A 19,605-nucleotide genomic window follows, 5' to 3' on the forward strand; every position below is an offset into this window, starting at 1 on the left:
CCGGTCCTCTCAGTCCGTCCAAATTGGACTTCTGTCGTCGTCAATGGCCCCCCAAGTGAAAATCATGCTGTTATTGTGAATTTCTCTGCGACAAAATAATCTGTTTCTTAGAAATTCGTGTACATAAAATGTATTTAGCGGGGGGACGGGGGGCTCGTTCCCAAGCCCCTCCCACAAATGTGCAATAATGTCCAACATATGATTGGAGGGGCAATATCACCTGGCAATATTTTCTTGTTTGTTTGTTTTTAAATCCAATCTAATGACACCCTGTTAATGTGACCTGATTGATAGCTCTGCAATAAACACACTTGTGGTGTTATGATGTCATATTATAGTCTTTCTCAGAATGTATTTTACTTCAAATGTCTGTTTTAAGATAATTTGCAACATTTCTTACAGCATATCCACTTGAGAAATTTAATTTTAAGGAGCAAGGCCTGAAAGAATTGGGCTATTGTAATCCTTGACCTTTTGACCTTTGGCCCTTTTTTTTAAATCCCTCCCCTAAAGTTTTCTTTAAGCTCCCAAATTTGGCAGACAAAAAAAAGTGTCAGGAAGCCAAGCCTAAAAAGGCAAAGTTCCAAATAATTTGGAAAATAAAAACATTGCCTTTTATTAGACCTCCAAATGCCTTTTTTCCGCTCTTTTAGGCAAAGCCTTAAAATGGAGAATTTCACAGCAGGCGACAATTACAATTAATTGTCTGTAGAAGAAGAAAGAAAGAAAAAAAGACGGTGCCTGTTTCTATTTGCGTTATGACGCACCAGGGCTCGCTTTGCTTCTTTTTTACGAGCGCAACAAAATCTCTGGCCAGGAAGGAATTCAATGTTTTTACAAATGTGACGTCGCCACCTTTTTGAAAATGACGGAGGGGGCGGGGCCCTGGAAGCGGGCCACGGGGGGGTCCCCTCGGGATTCGCTGGCACAGAAAAAAAAGTCACATCGCCGTCGAAAAAAAAATGTGCGTGAACCGAACGTGATCTCGCTGGGGAGGAAGCGCCGCCGTGTTCCATTTGTAGACTTTTCTTCCGCATGGATTTGCATAAAAGATGGTGGAAGGTGGGCCTGGCTTAAAGGGGATGGAGTAAGTCGACTTTTTGCTCCCTCCAAAAAAAAAAATAGCGATCAAACGACAAAGAGGGAGGGCCGAAGATGTCATCCCTCCTCCTTTTTGTCCATTATTCAGCGGTTGTAAAGTGTCAATCAGACTTAAGCGGAGTGGCGTTGTCGCCCACCATGTGACCAGTTGGACGTGAGTGGAGAAGATAGGTCACCGTCAATATGCCTGATTTATGTATTTTGCATTCACGCTACATACATGCTGATTCTACTCTTTTTCTTTTTTGTGTCTGTGTTTTTCAGGCTCAAGGGCAGAGAAAGGTGGATGGCTTTTACCTGACGTATGATGGACAGGTGTAACCAAAGGGGACAGTGGCCTCTTTAGGTGATAGTCGGGAGTGCAGGAAATACCTTTTTGATAACTGGGTAAGTGGGTGGATGTGCATCAGAATCATGTTTATTTATTTTTTTGCAATTTTCTGCCCAAATTATAAAACATGGCTAACGTGCGTCTTACAACATTTTCAGGCCTCCATAGAATTTAGCGGTCCCTCGATGGGAGGACCAAAGATCGGACACAAGTGACGCAGAGACGCAACGGGCGGAAAAGGTAAGTGAGTTTGATCCCCATTTGCCGACTGTCTCCATGAGTTTTAGCCAACCACGCACGGGCGAGCGCTTAATTGCGTCGGGACAAACGGCCCCTTCATTTATTTCCCGCCTGCCCGTACATATTTTTTTTGGGGGGGGGGGGGCATTGATTTTTGCCTGTGCTCAATTTTCATATTTAATGAGCATGACTCCCATACAATTAGCGTAATTAGTCAACGCTCACTCACGCCATTATTAGGGGCGCTTATTAATGATGTTGCGCGTGTGGAGCCGGAGGGGTAATTGGGGGCACAGCCTGGGGGGTGCCGGAGCCGGGTGGGGCCTGGCGACACATATTTTTGTACAATGCTAGTTTTGGGCTGTTATGATTAGTTATGAACTAACGGGGTCGACGCTAGTTATTGTTTTGATAGTTATTTACTGTTTATTAATCACTAGGTTAGTTAAAAAGAACATATTTGCTATTTTAGGTTTTTGTCTTGCCATTGAATTTTCTGGTAAAGAAATGTCAATTTGTCGGCGTTGACGAATGACGCCGCAGCTGGTGACATTTGCGCCATCCTCGTTAAAAGCGCCTCTTAAAGTGCAAGGCGCAAAAAAGCGGCAAAGAGTGAAAAGCGGGCAACAAACGCGACCTTCAATCTTCGCGCCAATCAGCAGCGCAGACGGCGCCCACCACTTAATGAGTTGAAAAGGTATTAGCCGCGGCTAATTAGCGGAACTGAGCGCCATTAGCGCCAAAGCTTCTTTTATTAAAGACGCGCAAAAGACAACAACAGGGGGGGGGGGGGGCTCTTGAGAAATCTCCAGTAAAGCCATGCAAGGTCGCCGCTAAAGAGGGGGAGCAACTTTTAGAAGGGGTTGCGCGTTATGAGGGGTGGTTGATTTTCATTTTTTTATCTCAACTTTACGTCCTACTTAATGCTAACTTAATGGAGATGGACCAAATTAAACTCAAAACTGAAAAATTCTCTTATCAAGTATCGTTGTATTCCTCCCATAGCTCCGCCCACCTCTCTACGCCGTCCTGCGATTGGCCCTTAACAGAGTCCCATTGAATGGGTTGGCAGGCTCCCATTGATTAATCATACTAATTTGTAGTTATTCGCGTGAGGCTGACAATTAGATTAATGAAATGAGTCCCAAAAAAAAAGAATACGTTGAAAGCGTTATGACAAAAGTGGCAATCAAGATTGAGCTGCTAATTGAATGTCTGCTTTTATTAATGACGAGCTTTGTAAAAAAGACCTTGAGCGGGGAGGCTATTAATGGATTCATCAAATCGCCCAAAATTAAAAAGGGGAGACCCCCGACAATGTATAGCTAGTCTGCCATTGACACTAATAGCCGCCATTCGTTACTGAGGATAAAGAATGTATGCTCGCCAGTGTTGCTATTTGGTAAGTTCACATTAGATCTGCGACCGACGTTGTAAATCCCGAGTTGACCCCGAAAGCAACGTCCGGGGACAAAATTGCTGACGAGGGATAGGTGGGCGTCGACGTTCGGGCTTGATCCAACGCCGTCGGCGGCGGGGAGGCGGTCACGGGCGGGATCTATCGGCGCCGTTTCCTCATGACGTCCGCTTTGAACCGCGCTATTGATCTCGGCCCGGGTCAGTCGGGGGCCTCCTTTGAGTTTTGGGACCTCCTGGGGGCGGAGTCAAGACCAGGGAGGACGTTGAGGACGACGACATTGGCCATGCCCTGTCGTCCAATCGTGTAGCGTCTTATCTGCCGTCTAAATGGTTTAAGCTAATTGTAAATTGATGTCTCCATCTAGGTCTGGCCAATGGACTTGTTCAATATTTCCTCTGTAACATCTACTCCGAGATCCAAATAAGCTCAAATGTCTGCGTGATTTGTGTATTTGCCAGCACGCTAACATGCCAACGCAGCACTTTTGCGCCGTGCCCTTTAATGCACTCTATCTTATCAGGCCGCCATCACCCGGGTTCCAAAGTGCGATTCAGCGCCCCCATTCCTTTTCTAGGTGGCCATGTTTTTCTTCCTTAATACAACGCGGACAATTAACGGGCAATTAATCCATGTGGCCATCAAACAATATCGCGGAACCAAAGTCAAGGGAAGCGGGGCGAAGGGGGGCGGGGCCAGGCTCGGCCAGGCGCCCGATCAATGGGCATCACTTTTCTCCTGGCCGGGTTATGGGAAAATTGATTTGCCAAACAAAGCATTTTGGAAGCGGCGCATGGACGTGTTGGGGATCCATTAGCTTCCATTGAGCATTTTGTTTAACAACAGATTTTCATGGCAGGGAAAATGCAGTGTCCTCAATACCGTGAGCCGGGGCTTTACCACTTCTTACTTTCTTTGTTCTCCCTCGGAAAGATCGGACAAAAGTGCTGAGCGACGTGACGGGGGGGAGAAACTCTTACTTTTAATCCCATGGATAATATTAGGCTGTTATTTAGCCGAGTCACCCTTAGCTAGGCTAAAATTAATGGAGACAGTCAAATGACCATATTTTCTGCACTAATGTCCATTTTACATGTGGAATATGAATCTAGCTCTTTTTGTTGTTATTGTTTTTTACCCCTTTCATAACTAATCCACCCAAATAATAATAATAACAACCCGAATTCACTAGCTAGCATGCTAGCAACCCAATGCAGCCCATTTTAATTTGCTTGGTGATGTAAACAACATAGCCAACTACTATAGTGACTGTTCTTTTTCACCTCACTTCATTTGTATTGTATATCAATCTTTTTACGACTACTTATTCATGTGTGCACTTTATGGTGAAGCTTTTAATCTCATTATACTTGTATAATGACAATAAAGGCTTTCAATTCAATTCAGTTTTAGCGAGCGGGGATTATTAGGGCTTAATTAATATCATTATGAAGCCTTTTGTGTCCCCTTTTTAGATGGATTTGTGTCCAAACTGTATTTAAAGTCACTCACTGTCGTATTTCAGAATTTTTAATGTGTGTTCCACCTCTCAGCGTAATCGTAACCCTTTATTTTTTTCAATTTCCAGTCTCCTCCCATCTTCCGGAGCCCGTCACGCCATTTCGGAGCGAGGTCCGATCCCTCTACGGGATTTCCTCCATAATGCATCATCTCTCCCACCAGGCCGGCCGGGCGTGGGCGACCTTGTCTTCCACGGCGAGGGCGTCTCCGCGCCAAGGAGCCCCATCCTGAATAGGCCGCCCTTTTAATGTCATCGGTGAAATATGAAGTCATTAGGCGATATTAAAACACTGCTGACAAACTAATTAACGGGGGACATTAAACAGGGCGGCCTTGATTAATCCGCTTTAACGATTCCTTTTTTTGAAGAGGCTTTGCTCAAAAATTAATACACATTTACCGGTGATCTTAAGTTAGAAAAATAGACCCCCGGCGCGGATGGGGCCTCAAGGGCGCGCTAAAGTCGACGTTCCGCTTTTAGCTTCCACAAATGTTCTCCCTCGCAAAGTTTTTGCAAAAGTCAAATGCTTGACAAGTTCTTTCAATTACGTGCCGCCGAGAAATATACTAGTTATACCTTTTCTGAATATCCACGCATTGACTTTAATGGAAACTTTGCCCCTTCCAACATGGCTTCCCTACTTCTCCTGTTTTTTTTTTACTTTGTCGCTTCGTCCAATGACATTTAAAGTGGAAAGGCTCATGAAACACATCTCTCACCAACTAAATAGGACACCCAAGAGTGTTAATAGAATAAATAAATGAATAAAAAGGACCACCTTTAACATTTTGAGCAGGCCTGTTCTCGTAAACGGCGCCCTCGCGTGGTTCAAATTATAGCCGTTTTCCCTGGATTGGAAAGATGACAGATATTCACATAAAAACACGTAGGTATTGACAACATTTCCATTTATTTGAGTTTATGAAGTACAAAACGAAAAAGAAAACTATCCTCACTACTTGCACTAATTATCTTACAGGATACCGTCATCTAAGATTGTCGACGCTATTTCCTGTCTGGGCAGGAGGACAACCGCTACTTTCACACTAAAGAAGACACTTCTACGACGGAATTAAGAGAAATAAAAGAAGAAGCAAGATAAAAGTAAACCTTTCAGGTATTAAGTGGTACTTTAACACGTCGGGTTAGCGGACAATGTGCGTTTAACGGGACGTTGTTGGTTTGTTTATAACAATGTAGCCGCTCACTTTTGCATGCGCGTGAGCTAGCAAGGGTTAGCATCAATAGCATCGAGGCCCCCGGCCGAATGTGAGCACAAAGGCGGGGAACCGCTCGTCTCGCTTCGGAACAATGTACCCTTCGTGGGGGAACTACGGTGGGACACCTCAAAATTATGGAGGGACCGGCCAGCGGAAGGTGCCGGCGGCAGGAGCCCACACCGGAGGAGCGTCGTCGAATTTCGGCTGCACGCAGGCCCCCGCGTCGGGCGGCTCCATGTTCTCCAGCCTGCAAGAGCAGCACCTCCAGCAAATGCAACAGCTCCAAATGTTACACCAGAAGCAGCTACAGAACGTTCTCCACCACGGGAACTCGGCTCCGGGTTTCGGAGGTGGCGGGGGCGGCGGTGCTGCTGCTGCTGGTGCCGCCGCCACCGGTGCCGGTGCCGTGGGACCCTCGGCTGGATACTCTGCGCCGGTGTGGCAGTCGTCGGAAACGGGGGCCGGAGACACTGTCGCCAATAAACCGGACTACTCGCAGCCTCCTCCGTTCCCCACGCAGGAGCACAAAATTGAAGCCCAACAACCGGCTCCTGAAGTGCAGTCAACGAAGCCGCAGGTGGCTAACACTGCTACGAAAGCTAAAGATGCAAAAGGAACGGATGCTGTGGCCAAAGACGAAAGCTCCAGTTTGCCGGTAATTACCATGAATTTCTGTCTCATGTCTGTCAAAGTAATAATAGGTCAATAGTTGTGTTGGTTTGTGTGATTATGGCTGCCACTGATTGGGATAGATGTCCAATTGAGATAGTGATGCCAGTACCCATAAACATAGCATATTGATGAATACACATTTATGCAGGATCAACAGCAACTTTGGTACCAGCAGCATTTGCAGAATCTACAAAAGTTGAAGCAAGAGAAGGCCAAGCAGAACCAAAAGGACAGTGAGACCCCCATCAGCCAGGCGGCCCAGCCGCCCCCGCCGCCTCCATCCGAAGCAGCCTCGGGCGCGCCTCCGCCGCCACCCCCAAAAGAGGAGCAGCCCGCGCCACCTCCGCCTCCCGAAGTGAGTGTTATTGCCACGCCTTGGACGGCGGCGATGGGCTCCTGTGGCTACCCTTCTCCCCTTTTTGTGTTCAAGCCCGACCCAAAAGAAGACCCGGAGGAGGTGGACCGTCTCCAGAAACTGCAGGCAGCGGCGGCCCAATGGCAACAGGTGCAGCAGCAGAGGGTCAACTTGCATTACCAGGCGCTCATGACGCAACACGAAAAGCTTCAGCAGATCCTGGAAAAGTATCAGCCTCTCATTCAGCCGCCCCCAAACCTCCAGGTAGGTCAAAAAGTAATCGTGCATTTTGGGTAAGTGTGAGTGACTTTTTACTTTTTGCAGTCCATGACACCAGAAATGCAACTGCGGCATTACGAAATGCAAAAGCAACAGTTCACCCCGCTGTTCCAGGATTGGGAAGTGACCTTCAAACTGTGGTTCGACCAGTTCCAAACGTATCCGCACAAAGATCAGCTCCACGACTACGAGGACCAATGGAAGCAGTGGCAGACGCAGATGAACGCCACCAAAGATCACCTTCAGGAGACCATCACCGCTCTCACGGCCATGGTGCCGTACGCCTCCATGCAGTATAGCACCTTAGCCATGAACCAGTACGGCGGTTACCCGGTCCCGGACATGTCGGTGCCGCCGCCGCCAATCACTCAACCGCCACTGACTCAGGCGCAATTGAGTCAGCCGCCCCCACCACCACCTGCGGTTGCTGATGATTCCACATCCCAGAGTATCCCACCAGGTCCTCCGCCAGGTCTGCCGCCAGGACCTCCGCCGGGCCCGCCACCAGGTCACCCACCCGGTCCTCCGCCAGGTCACCCGCCCGGCCCTCCGCCGGGTCACCCGCCCGGTCCTCCACCGGGACATCCCCCGGGCCCGCCTCCGGGTCACCCCCCGGGCCCGCCTCCGGGTCACCCCCCGGGCCCGCCTCCGGGTCACCCCCCGGGCCCGCCTCCCGGTCACCATCCGGGCCCTCTGCTAGGTCACCATGCGGGCCCCCCTCCGGGTCACCCTCCCGGTCCGCCTCCGGGTCACTTGGCGGCCCCTCCACCGGGTCCCCCGCCAGGTCCGCCGCCCGATCAGAATCACACTCAAACTTGCGCAGCCCCCCCAACGGCAATGGGATCTACCATTAACGTTCCACCACCCAACTTCAACAACATGGGAGCTCCAAGGTCAGTACCAGTGTTTGTGACTCTTTGTCATCAGGTATAGTTTTTGACTTAACAGAATTTGAATGAATCCTTGTTTATGACAGTAAATCTACATTTTGTGTGGTTTTGCCATTAAAAAAAGTATTTGTGTTCTTGTTGGCAGAGGACCCAATCCCAGATTCAACCAGCCAGCGTCCTTTGACGGGACTCCAAGATATGGTCGTTATGAGCCCCCTCCTCAGTTTCAGCCAGCACAACACGGTTTCAACGGCTCGCCGTTTAACCAAACTGCGTCACGTTTTAACGGTCCTCCTCGGTTCGATCAACCAAACCAGCGCTTTGGCGGACCGCCACCTTTTAACAAACCAACCTCACGCTTTGACCAACCCCCCAAGCACATTGATGGCCCACCCAAATCGGAACAACAACAACAACAAAAACAGCCCCCATCACAACAGCCACCATCACAACAGCCACCATCGCAACAGCCACCACCACCACCGCCACCACAAAAAGAAGCACCTCCACCCCCCAAACCCGTACGTCAGTCTCGATTTGACCAGCCCCCAAAACAGCTTCCTCCTCAGCCTGCCACAGAAAGCTCTCCGGTACCACCGGCCAAAAAGCAAGTCCCCCAGGCTCAGGTCCAACCGGGTCCCAAGCTAACGACCGCCGTGGATTCTTCTTCCAAATCAGCTGAGTCGTCTCAACCCAATCAAGTCAAGAGTCAAACTCCATCCGGAGCCACAATGGCCAAAACGGGCGGCTCGCTAGCTGACGTCGGCCTTTTTGAGTCGGCGGAATCCGTCGCTCAATCCGTAAACACAGATGACGACGATAAAATGGACATCTGCAACTCGCCCAAACCTTCTGACATTAAAGTTGTCCAGCCTTCAGGAAGTCCCATGGAATCCAAACAGGCAGACGTTTCGTCAAACTATGGCCCACCAAACGGGCCGCCAAATAACAACAATAACAATCTTCTCCCAATGCTTTCAGATGCATCACCCAAACAACGGGAGGAGAAACCACCCGCACAATTCCGCTCGACGCCGGAACTCGCGGGGCCTCCGCCCGGTGGGGGACGAGGTCGACCCTCGGGATCTATGCCGGGCCGAGGACGGGGACACGGACCCGGGCAGTTTGGACACAGAGACTTCAGTGGCCGTAACACCGGTCCAAATGGGGGTGAGACGCAAGACATGTCTCATGGATTTATGCCTCCACAGGAAGAATTTTATGGCCAACAAGAAGAGGACTACGAGTGGCAAGATCCGTCTTACGAGGACTTTGGTGCCGACGGCTACCAGGAACACAAACAAGACATCTGGATGCCAGAAGACCATCATTTCCAAGAAGAGGAAGAATATTATGAAGAACCCGTGGAAGAACCCCCTATGGGGGAAATGATGAGAGGACATCCTCCTATGTCCCGAGGAGGTCCAATGCTGGGACGCGGTGGATCTCCAATGGGAAGAGGAGGCCCGTTCATGGGACGAGGTGGATCCCCCATGGGTCGGGGTGGACCCCCCATGGGGCGAGGTGGACCTCCCATGGGGCGAGGTGGACCCCCCATGGGGCGCGGAGGACCCCCCATGGGGCGAAAACGACCGCTGCTGGGACGAGGAGGACTACTCACGAGCGGAGGTGGACTGCCATTGGAAGAAGATGGGCCTTCGATGGAAGCTGATGGACCGCCAATGGGCCGAGGTGGTCCGCATATGGCTCGAGGTGGCCCACATATGGGACGAGGTGGCCCACATATGGGTCCAGGTGGCCCGCATATGGGTCGAGGTGGCCCGCATATGGGTCGAAGTGGACCATCAGTGGAAGGAGATGGGTCGCTGATGGAAGGAGATGGACCACAGATGGGCCGAGGTGGATCGCATATGGGTCGTGGTGGACCACCAGTGGAAGGAGATAGGTCCTTGATGGAAGGTGATGGACCGTCCATGGGCAGAGGTGGTCCGCATATGGGTCGAGGAGGCCCACATATGGGTCCAGGTGGCCCGCATAGGGGTCGAGGTGGCCCGTTTTTGGGTCGAAGTGGACCGCCAGTGGAAGATGGCTCGCCGATGGAAGGAGATGGACCGCCCATGGGCCGAGGTGGATCGCATATGGGTCGGGGTGGCCCGCATATGGGTCGAGGTGGCCCTTTTATGGGTCGAAGTGGACCGCCAGTGGAAGGAGATAGGTCGCCGATGGAAGGAGATGGACCGCCCATGGGCCGAGGTGGATCGCATATGGGTCGGGGTGGCCCGCATATGGGTCGAGGTGGCCCTTTTATGGGTCGAAGTGGACCGCCAGTGGAAGGAGATAGCTCGCCAATGGAAGGAGATGGACCACCCATGGGCCGAAGTGGCCCGCATATGGGTCGAGGTGGCCCGTTTATGGGTCGAAGTGGACCACCAGTGGAAGGAGATAGGTCGCCAATGGAAGGAGATGGACCACATTTGGGCCGAGGGGGCCCACATATGGGTCGAGGGGGCCCGTTTATGGGTCGAGGTGGGCCATTTATGGGCAGAGGTGGCCCACAGATGGGTCGACCGGAAAATGATTCAGAAGATATTGATGCGGGAGGTCCACCCATAGGTCGTGGAGGTCCGCCCATGAGTCGAGGAGGTCCCCCCATGGGTCGAGGAGGTCCCCTCTTGGGGAGAGGTGGCCCACACATGGGCATGAGGGAACCCATGGACAGTCGATGGGAAGAAAATGAGCCACCCGAGTACTTCTACGAAGGAGAAGAAGAACCTTACTGGGGCCAGGATAGTCCACCAATGAGAGGGATGAGATCTCCATTTCCATCTGGTCGTGGTCATCCTCCACACGGCCATCCTTCTTTTATGCGGGGTCGTGGAATCCCTCAGCACCTGGGCCGCGGGCCAATGGACCAAGAGGCCTTTCCCTACGGCATGGAGCGTCGCGACATGGACCAAGACGATCCTTATATGGGGCGTGGTGACCAGCCTCATGACTTCATGCACCCTGGTGCGGGCCGGGGAAGGTGCCCACCCCCAGCGCCTCATGAACTAATAGATCCAGACCCCGAACATTTCTTTCACAATGACATGGAGCGCGAACCCGACTGGAAAGCACCCTACGGCAGACGTCCTCCGATGCCCCACGAGATCATCGAAAGGGGACGAGGACCCGTGGGTCGCGGGATGCCACGAGGCGCCATGCACCCGGGTGTCCCCCACCCACAAGAAGAAGGTTTCGGCTACGGTTTTGGCGAGGAGTACCCCCGCGGCGAACCCCCTTTCGGGCACGAGGAAGACGGCTTTCAAGGACCGAGGCGCGAAGGCGGGTTCTTCGACCCCCAATGGGACCGAGAGCAGTCTCCGCCGGACAAATTCCGAGGTGAACGCTGGCCGGAGGGCGTGGAGCGAGGCCCTCCTCGTGGATTTGAAGATTTCGACCGCAGAAGAGACGAGGTCCGGGGTCGAGATTTCCCCGGGGAGCCGCCGGGCGACATGGCCGGGCCCCCGGAATGGGATCGCCCTTCCAGATTCGACTCCCCGGGAGAGCGGATGTACCCCCCTTATCAGAACCGCAGAGACGATCCCATGTCGGATAGACCCCCGCACCAAAACGAAGGCGGTAACAACCCAGCGGAGAATTCGGTGGACCAACCCGGAGGCAACGTCCTCGCCCTTTCCCAACGGCAACATGAAATCATTTTAAAGGCTGCCCAAGAACTAAAGCGCATGAGGTAAGCTAACCTCGTGCTAACCACAACATGGAAAATAGTGCTAACTTCTGCTTGTTTTGCTTTTCACAGGGAACAACAGGAGGGGAAGCCGGATCCCGTAGCTCGGCGCGCGGCGGGCGACTCGATGCCCGACCTCCCCGCGGGTCTACTTGGGTTGGAGATCCCGGTGGAAGTCCGGAATGCTCTGAAGGTAACCTTTGGTTTCTTTTTAGCGTGGAATTCTGGCGTCGTGCTTGCTAAGCTCCTTCTGATTTGTATTCCAGGGTATGGCCACAACTACTCAAACGCCGCCTTGGGACGCCAATCCTGCGGCTCCCATGGTTCCAAAGACTGTGGATTACGGGCACGGACATGGTAAGGCGTTAGCATAGCATAGTTTTTTCCAGGTTATCATGGCCAATTTATGTTTCAGAGCCCGGCACCACCGTGGAACGGATCGCTTATGGCGAGAGGGTCGTGTTGAGACCGGAACCAGACCGAGGCTATGAAAAAGGTGGCTAACATTTAGCATTTTGTTGCTGTTGTTGTTGCAATGGCTAATTGTTGTTGTGCTTCCAGAACCTCTCCGAGAACCTTTCGGCAGGGATCCCTTTTTCGATCGGCGCCCGGACCCTTTTCTGGAGCGCCAGGAGTTCAACCGGGAGAGAGAATTCTTCCGGGAAAAACCTCCGCAAGACTATGAACGAGAACGATTCGGGAGGGAACGTTACTCCCCGAGAGACGAAAGGTAGCGTCTTAGCTAATCATATTCTACATTTCCAGCCTTGGGCACAAATGTAATAGCTTTTTGTCCGTCTCAAATGCAAGCTAAAGGTAGTACTACATTTTGGTAATGTTTTAATCCAAGACTAACACATTTGTGCTTTTCTTGGTACGCAGGCACCCGCTTCGTCCAGGCTACCGGGAACGAGAACGCGAATTCCGGGAACGGGACCGCAGCGGCAGCCGAGAACGAGAGGATCCTTTCGGAAGGCCCGCCTTCGACCGACCGCACTTTGAGCGACCCGGCGGGATGGACCGCGGCGGACCCGAACGCTACGGCCCCAACGCGCCATCGCCTTTCGGTAAATATCCGATATTTCGTACGCGCTTAAACCGGATTTTCTCGCTGACTATCTTTCGTCTGGTAGACAGGAGAGGTTACCCCGAGGACCGAGGAGGACCCCCCAGCGGACCTCCCCTGCCCACGCCACCTCAGCCACTCCCCCAAGTCGAGAAGAAGCCCGAGATTAAGAACGTGGACGATATTCTCAAACCACCCGGACGAATGTCACGACCCGAGAGGGTACTTGTCTTCATCTCGGTCGGAAACGCTTTGTTATTGAGGCCTTGTTTTTGACCCTTTGACCTCCCCTGACAGATTGTGGTCATCATGCGAGGTCTACCCGGGAGTGGAAAGAGCCACGTGGCCAAACTCATACGGGTCGGTATCAAACCGCCGCTCTCTTTGATTGTTTTTGTCAAAGTTTGAAAAAATAAATAATGGCGCCATTTTTCAACCTACAGGATAAAGAGGTGGACTGCGGCGGCGCCCCGCCAAGAGTTCTAGTTTTAGACGACTATTTCATGACTGAGGTGGAAAAGGTGGAGAAGGACCCCGACACGGGGAGGCGGCTCAAAAGAAAGGTGAGGATGAAAGATTAAAAATAAATTGTCAGGTGACTCAAATATTAAAATGGCTGATTGTCAGGTACTGGAATACGAGTTTGAGCCGGAACTGGAAGGGATGTACCGCATCAGCATGCTGAAAACGTTCAAGAAGACGCTGGACGATGGCTTTTTCCCCTTCATCATCTTGGACACCATTAATGACCGCGTCAGCCATTTTGAGCAGTTTTGGAGTGCTGCCAAAACCAAAGGTTTTGAGGTATGTCTCACAAAAAGAATGAAATAATTCATCTTTTTGTCCATATCGCTCACGTCTGTCCTTCTTTCCCAGGTGTACATCGCGGAAATCACCGCCGACACCCACACTTGCGCAAAGAGAAACAGCCACGCGAGGACGCTCAAAGATATTATGAAGGTAAGAAAATGTAGACCTATTTTAGTGGGGGAAAAAGTCCAATTTTTTGACGCCCGGTCCCAAAATGCAGATGTCCAACAACTGGGAGTCCACGCCTCGTCACATGGTCCGCCTGGACGTGCGGGCCCTGCTGCAGGACGCCGCCATCGAGGAGGTCAGTTCCGCTGTCATTTATGTTTGGACGCTTGACTAAAATGGCTGGCTTTGTCGCTAGGTGGAAATGGAAGACTTCAATCCGGAGGAGGAGCCTAAAGAAGCCAAAAGGGAGGAAGAAGAGGAGGGGGATCTGGTAGGACATCATGCACTTTTATCTTCTACACTCTTCTAACTTGTTGATGAAATAATTACTCCATATCAGTCATTCTGTCTGTGTATTATGGGATGTTTACATTTAAAGATAGGCAGGCCACTGACAATGCTTTTATGGTCATTTATAATGAGATTTAAAGCTGCAGGGTGCAAAACATAGGGTTCTATTTAAAAAACAAAACAAAATGACAATAGTGGTGACTTCACGAAATGATCAGTCACAACTATGAAATAGTAAGTACACTTGGTGATGTTCATATTTTGTTGAACCACCATTTTTATTTATTTAAAAGGGAAAAAAGTATTTGTTGCGGTAAGTCACATTTTTTTGCTTAAAGTTTCCGTAGTGGCATAATTGTGAAAAGTACTTTTTGTTGTTATGTTTTCAGGAGAAAATCAGGTCAACAATTAGCGCATTAGTTCATATTTTTCAGAGGAATAGTTATGTTTTGTCATTTCCCTTGATTGTGGACATTTTGCAATTGTTTGTTGTTGGAAAAATTGTCCCTTTTGATCTTGCTAATAATTAATTTTGGATGGAATGTGGAGCGTCCGTTCATGGTAAGCTCAAATATGATCTCAAATGATATTCATTCAAAGCATCTCCATGTGAAATGTTGCAATTTTCTTGTGGTACTTTTCTACACTATTTACCATTACATTGTTTAAACCCCGCCCTCCATGGGGTTTTGGTCAGTTTGACATCAAAGTTTACAGCAAGTGTTTTAACATAACCAATGCTTTGCAATTGATTTGTATGATCTTTGTGTTTCTCTGCACTTCAAATGCTAGACTTCATTTGTCAATAACAAAACAATGGTATTTAAAATGACTCAATGTACGACGTTAGCTCATTTCTAGCGTTGAGTGAGCTCATTTTTTGGCTGCTAATTGTTTTGTATGTGATGTTTAACTTGTGGAGTGTCTTTTTACAAATATCTAGGGCTACATTCCAAAAAGCAAATGGGAGATGGATACTTCAGAAGCAAAACTTGGTAAGTCAAAATTTCTTCTCTCCCTCTTCACATTCGACACTTGACTTTGGGATTTGCAGTTTTGAGTTTCTCCAAAATCTTTGTTGTTGTTACAATTCCCTCGAGATGAATTTTGTAAAACTGCAAAACTTAAGCTGGCAACCGTCGAAAAATGATACACAACTGAAATGTTTAGTCACCCTACTTATTTACAGTATGTAGATGCTTTTATGCTTGCACAAGCTATTAATATGCTAAGATTTATTGAAAGACAAATTGTGAATGTTGTTAAGGACAGCCAATGTTGTAGTTTTGTCTTTTATGTTTTAGGATAGTATAGCAAGCAAAAAAGAAAAAAACAAAAGCTGTTTTTAGAAAGCTAATATTGCAGTTTGTTACACTGTAGTAATTCATATTTTTTTCCCACCAGTGCTTTATAAGCCTGGCGGGCTGCCACTTTTTAGCCATGTCTGGTAATACATTTGAAAGTTAAATAAATACAATGCTAGTGTTTAAAAAATATAGTTATATTTTTGTCTCTTGGAAGCCCTTTGCTTAACATGCTATCTTTGTGTTTGACGATAGGAGCTAGTAGCTAGCATCTTAACTTGCACTCCAAGTGTAGATGGGCTTTTCAGTTATTTTTCCAGTACTTGGCTAAAAAGCTGTGTGTCTTTTCTCCAGACAAGTTGGACGGTTTGGGGAGCAGCAGCAAGAGGAAGCGCGACAGCGACTCTGCGGGCATGGAGGACTACCTTCAGCTGCCGGACGACTACGCCACCCGCAAGTCTCAGCCGGGCAAAAAGAGGGTAAACAAATGGCTTACAGCATTCCTTTTGGTAGAAAATGCAAGTCTTTAAACCGTGTTAAAACAAATGGCGCTGCAACTTTTGCCTTTAGGTGCGATGGGCCGACCTGGAAGAGCAAAAGGACGCCGATCGCAAGCGAGCTATCGGCTTCGTGGTGGGCCAAACGGACTGGGAAAAAATCACCGACGATAGCGGACGACTTGCACAGAAAGCGCTCAACCGGACTAAATATTTCTAAAAGATCATTTTTTTTTAAAAAAGCCCACTTTTTCCGTTTGCGCTTAAGGTACGTCTCCCATTTTTATCACTCTTTACATTTCATTGTTAAGAGTAATTGTATTGGAATTAAAGTCATTATTTCAAATTCATAGTTCTCAAGGTTTTTATGAATGCCAAAATCACCATTTTTTCAATATTTATTTTGTTGACAGATGGCCAAGATGGTGAACAAGAAAGACTCTTCCTCAAGTCTCCATTTTCTTTTCTTCTAATTGATGATAGTTCACCATTTTTTTTTTTTAGGTTTAGGTCATCACCGTTCTTCAACTAGTTATGTATCCAGACATGGTTTGTGAATGTTTTATATCTGTACTTTTGTTTCTTCAACTGTGTTAACTGTTTGAAAACAATAAAAAAAAAAACACAAATAACCAATTTTGCGGCGTGGCTTGGAATTGTTGTGCTTTCAGAACTGGATCCAATAGGGTTTGAGATTTGGCGTTCCACAGGGCTCAATCTTGGCGCCCCTACTGTTCATTCTCCATCCAAAAGAAACTAATCTTTAAAAGCTCTAAGGTAGGAGTTGATTTTTTTTTGTCACTTTAGGTAGCCGTAAAGCACTTAAACTTGGGTTGCAGGGAGTTTTTGTGTCTTCAAAAACTGGTTTTTGTTCAGAACGACTTGATTCTTTGACTTGGTTTTGGTCTCCTTGTGACCTCCACCTCGGAATGGATTGGTCGCAACTCTTGGGCATTTTCAGTCCTGGCAGGAAATCCTTTTGTGACCAATTTCCACAAGGTCAGGATGATTTAGCACATTGAAGCCGTATTTGGGATTTGGAAATCCGAAGACAAGAAGATTCACTTTTTTGGGGGAGCACAAACTATTTCCGTTTCAGAAGAAGCACTTGGAAATTTACATCTTTATTTGGAATGTTAAGAAGAAGAAGAAGACAAGACCGGATTTTCTTGAAGACTAAAAAACATTTTGGTGAGTATAAAGAAGAAAATGTTGCATTTCTGACATTGTACTTATGTTAGATTTTGTTATTGTAATGATGACTTTGAATAAATGTCTTTTTCTTTTACCACAGTTGCCAGCGTTTTATTATCCCGAGAGGCCTATTGTGATCATTTTGCGTTGAGGACAATTCTTTCTTACATCTCTGGACCAAAAAGTACTAAAAATCTATTGATTTTTACAAATGGAATCCTCGTTTTCTCGGCATTGACCGCGATGGCTCCCAATTGTTCCACACGGTTCTTCCGTACGTGGCCAAGTCTTGAATGGAGCTGGAACATCAGCATCCAGCTTGGAGATGATCTTGTAAATGGTCTTCTTCCAGGACGGATCTCGGTCCTTGTTGGCAGAAATGGCCACGTAGAATTCCCGCAGCGTAATCTCTGCCACTTCCAGAAAGCCATCGGGCACCTGGATTCAAATCAAAATGTATTTTGCCCATCCCAAGATTAGCAACACATTTTTAACTCTGACGGTCATCGTGTATTCTAATAATATTTAATAATGTTGACCTCGATCTATTCTTGTATGGTAAAATGTCCACAAATATGTTGTCTTTTCCTGACTTTATTTTTTAACAGTTACTGCTAGAGAGAAGCTTCTTCAAAAGGTAACAGTCGGAACAAACACTTAATACAACGATTGAATGTCTTTTTTTCTATGTTTGTACCTTCTGTTGCCAGAAAAAGCAAATTGATGTATTTCTTTAGTTGGGCAAAGTAGCGACCACATTCTTATCTTAAAATAATATCCCTAATTGTCTTGGCCTACCTGGAAATCTCCGCCTTTGTTGAAGTGCCCGTTGAGGGCTCTGAAAAGTTCCGACTCTCTCCCCACAGAGAGCGCCAACTTCGCGTGGGCCGTCCCAGCCTCCGCGGCGGCGGCGACGTGGCGTGCAAACTTCTCCATCTGGATGTAGTAGAACTCCCGGAAGTTACTGAACCACTTGACCAACTGCGAGGCGATGCAGCGCCTGAACTGAAGGACAGGTAAGCCCGGATCGTCAACATTGTACATTGTGACCCTCCCCTTTTTTCAATAAAACGAGAGAACCAGAACTGCGTCCGGCCTCTTGTCTTGCATCTCACCCGCACGTCGCGGAAACACGTCTTGAGGACCAGTGAGCTCGGGTAGCGGGTGTAGAAGAACATCAGCTTGGCTTTTTTCAGGTGCTTGGTGGTCAGACCTTCCTGGAAGGGGAATAGGTAAGGACGACACGGTACGGTATGGCCACAAAATTGCACTTTTTTTCCGATCGTTTTCACGTTACGCCGGCTAAGGATACGTTTAGGACGTAAAGATGACCCTGGTGGATGCCGTTGGACCCCGTCTTGATGCGTGGGAAGCAAAGGTTGTCCAAAATTCTGGGGTCCACAGCAGTCAGGGATCCAGAACCGACCCCCGACTCTGGATTTAGAGTCTGGTCAGATTCCCGGTCTTGGTAAGGACTTAATCTGTGAACTTGACTTCCCAAGTGGTCTGGTCTTTGGACCACTAGAGCCAGAGCTTCAGTTTGAACATCAAGTAGCTCATTAGAACCCATTGATGGCTTCAAGTTCTTCAGGAAAGGCGCCATTGGGTCTTGTTGACGTTTCTTGACAAGTGGAAAGTTTTTGAAAATGGAGTCGACGCTCTTACTCACGGCTCGCGAGAGTTCGTACTTCAAAACCTCCGCCATGACTTTTTCAGGTCGGAGGGGAAGACCCGTCAAGTTTACCTTCTCGCATCCAGGGTATCCGCCATGTGCCAGGTTTTCAAACTCCCGGTAAGATTCCTGATTTCTCGGCGTCACGTCAGAAGAACAGTTTTTCCACGTTGGGTCGTCTGGAAGGAGCTGGGAAGAATATCGCTTGTGATTTACTTGTGGGTCTTCTTTCATCTCCCACCCGGACGAGCCCGTTGCCATGCCCCGGATGATATTCTCCACCCGGGCTCGCTTGGCTTGATGGCCGCTCCGTTGGACGGCGGATGCTTGCGACTCGCCACCATGACGGTAAAGACTTTCCAATAACATCCTGTTCACCTCACTACTTTTTTTGGAAAATAATTTTTGTGATTGGCACTCCAAAGGAGGAAGATGCTCAGTGGCGTGATCATCCATACGGTTGCCGGGATACGCCATTTTGGACCACATACTCAAATTCATCCTGGTTTACAAAATTACAGGTAAATAAAGTCAATGTTTACTTAAAATGCACATATGGTAATAACATTTTATTCAACAGTAATATGTATGGGTTATAGTAGTGAGATATTATGTAAGGCAAACATCAACATGCAGTTTAAAATGATATTTATTGATAATAATACCTACCTTGTTTCCACTTGCTGTATTTAGAAGGATGGAGAGCAGAAGCAGAGCGGCTCTTTTAAATTGTGAAGGGGTTGGGCCAAATAGTTAAGCCAACCCGCCTTTTAAACTCCCAACCAATCAACAGGCAGTAAGGTAGTATTTGATTGTTCTAATTAACTAATTTTCGGGGGGGTGTCCTGTTTTCCTCTCCTCACTTTTTGTTGACGTGTTTACCAG

At 48.4% G+C, this 19,605-nt stretch overlaps 2 protein-coding genes across 4 annotated transcripts; one reads left to right on the plus strand and one right to left on the minus strand.

Annotated features, from left to right (window-relative positions):
- The first annotated feature begins 5,590 nt into the window (after window positions 1-5,590).
- On the plus strand, window positions 5,591-17,899 carry ylpm1 (YLP motif containing 1). 2 transcript variants are annotated; one of them, XM_077742240.1, is made up of 20 exons: window positions 5,591-6,486; window positions 6,652-6,858; window positions 6,934-7,122; window positions 7,183-8,030; window positions 8,173-11,721; window positions 11,791-11,911; window positions 11,985-12,075; window positions 12,134-12,214; window positions 12,280-12,448; window positions 12,601-13,006; window positions 13,082-13,144; window positions 13,228-13,347; window positions 13,412-13,588; window positions 13,661-13,744; window positions 13,815-13,898; window positions 13,959-14,033; window positions 14,997-15,048; window positions 15,712-15,836; window positions 15,928-16,122; window positions 16,268-17,899. In XM_077742240.1, exons 1-19 carry the CDS (start codon window positions 5,923-5,925, stop codon window positions 16,072-16,074), a joined length of 7,152 nt encoding a protein of 2,383 aa, XP_077598366.1. In that variant the 5' UTR covers window positions 5,591-5,922; the 3' UTR covers window positions 16,075-16,122; window positions 16,268-17,899. The 2 variants fall into 2 exon arrangements, 1 of the variants encoding a protein (XP_077598366.1); XR_013330066.1 differs by lacking the exons at window positions 15,928-16,122; window positions 16,268-17,899 and having other exon boundaries at window positions 12,601-12,785; window positions 12,852-13,006; window positions 13,959-15,048; window positions 15,712-15,817.
- Window positions 16,960-19,450, minus strand: LOC144213712 (prospero homeobox protein 2-like). 2 transcript variants are annotated; one of them, XM_077742295.1, is made up of 6 exons: window positions 19,390-19,450; window positions 18,793-19,222; window positions 18,361-18,669; window positions 18,164-18,265; window positions 17,847-18,053; window positions 16,960-17,486 (listed from the first exon to the last, which is right to left on the minus strand). In XM_077742295.1, the coding sequence occupies exons 2-6, from the start codon at window positions 19,219-19,221 to the stop codon at window positions 17,244-17,246; spliced, it is 1,290 nt and encodes a 429-aa protein (XP_077598421.1). In that variant the 5' UTR covers window position 19,222; window positions 19,390-19,450; the 3' UTR covers window positions 16,960-17,243. The 2 variants fall into 2 exon arrangements, with proteins under 2 accessions (XP_077598421.1, XP_077598415.1); XM_077742289.1 differs by having other exon boundaries at window positions 18,361-19,222.
- Window positions 19,451-19,605: the final 155 nt, after the last annotated feature.

The sequence above is a fragment of the Stigmatopora nigra genome, chromosome 2 (genome assembly GCF_051989575.1).
Source record: "Stigmatopora nigra isolate UIUO_SnigA chromosome 2, RoL_Snig_1.1, whole genome shotgun sequence".
In the NCBI taxonomy this organism is placed as follows: domain Eukaryota; kingdom Metazoa; phylum Chordata; class Actinopteri; order Syngnathiformes; family Syngnathidae; genus Stigmatopora; species Stigmatopora nigra.

Bases quoted from the DNA above. Each gene is read 5' to 3' on its own strand.
- LOC144213712 (XM_077742289.1), bottom strand. From the start codon at position 19,221: ATGAATTTGAGTATGTGGTCCAAAATGGCGTATCCCGGCAACCGTATG. The intron at 18,054-18,163 runs GTGAGATGCAAG...CCTGTCCTTCAG, and splicing joins CGTGTTTCCGCGACGTGCGG to TTCAGGCGCTGCATCGCCTC. The intron at 17,487-17,846 runs GTAGGCCAAGAC...ATTTGAATCCAG, and splicing joins ACAAAGGCGGAGATTTCCAG to GTGCCCGATGGCTTTCTGGA.
- ylpm1 (XM_077742240.1), top strand. From the start codon at position 5,923: ATGTACCCTTCGTGGGGGAACTACGGTGGGACACCTCAAAATTATGGA. The intron at 7,123-7,182 runs GTAGGTCAAAAA...TACTTTTTGCAG, and splicing joins AGCCGCCCCCAAACCTCCAG to TCCATGACACCAGAAATGCA. The intron at 12,076-12,133 runs GTAAGGCGTTAG...TTTATGTTTCAG, and splicing joins GGATTACGGGCACGGACATG to AGCCCGGCACCACCGTGGAA.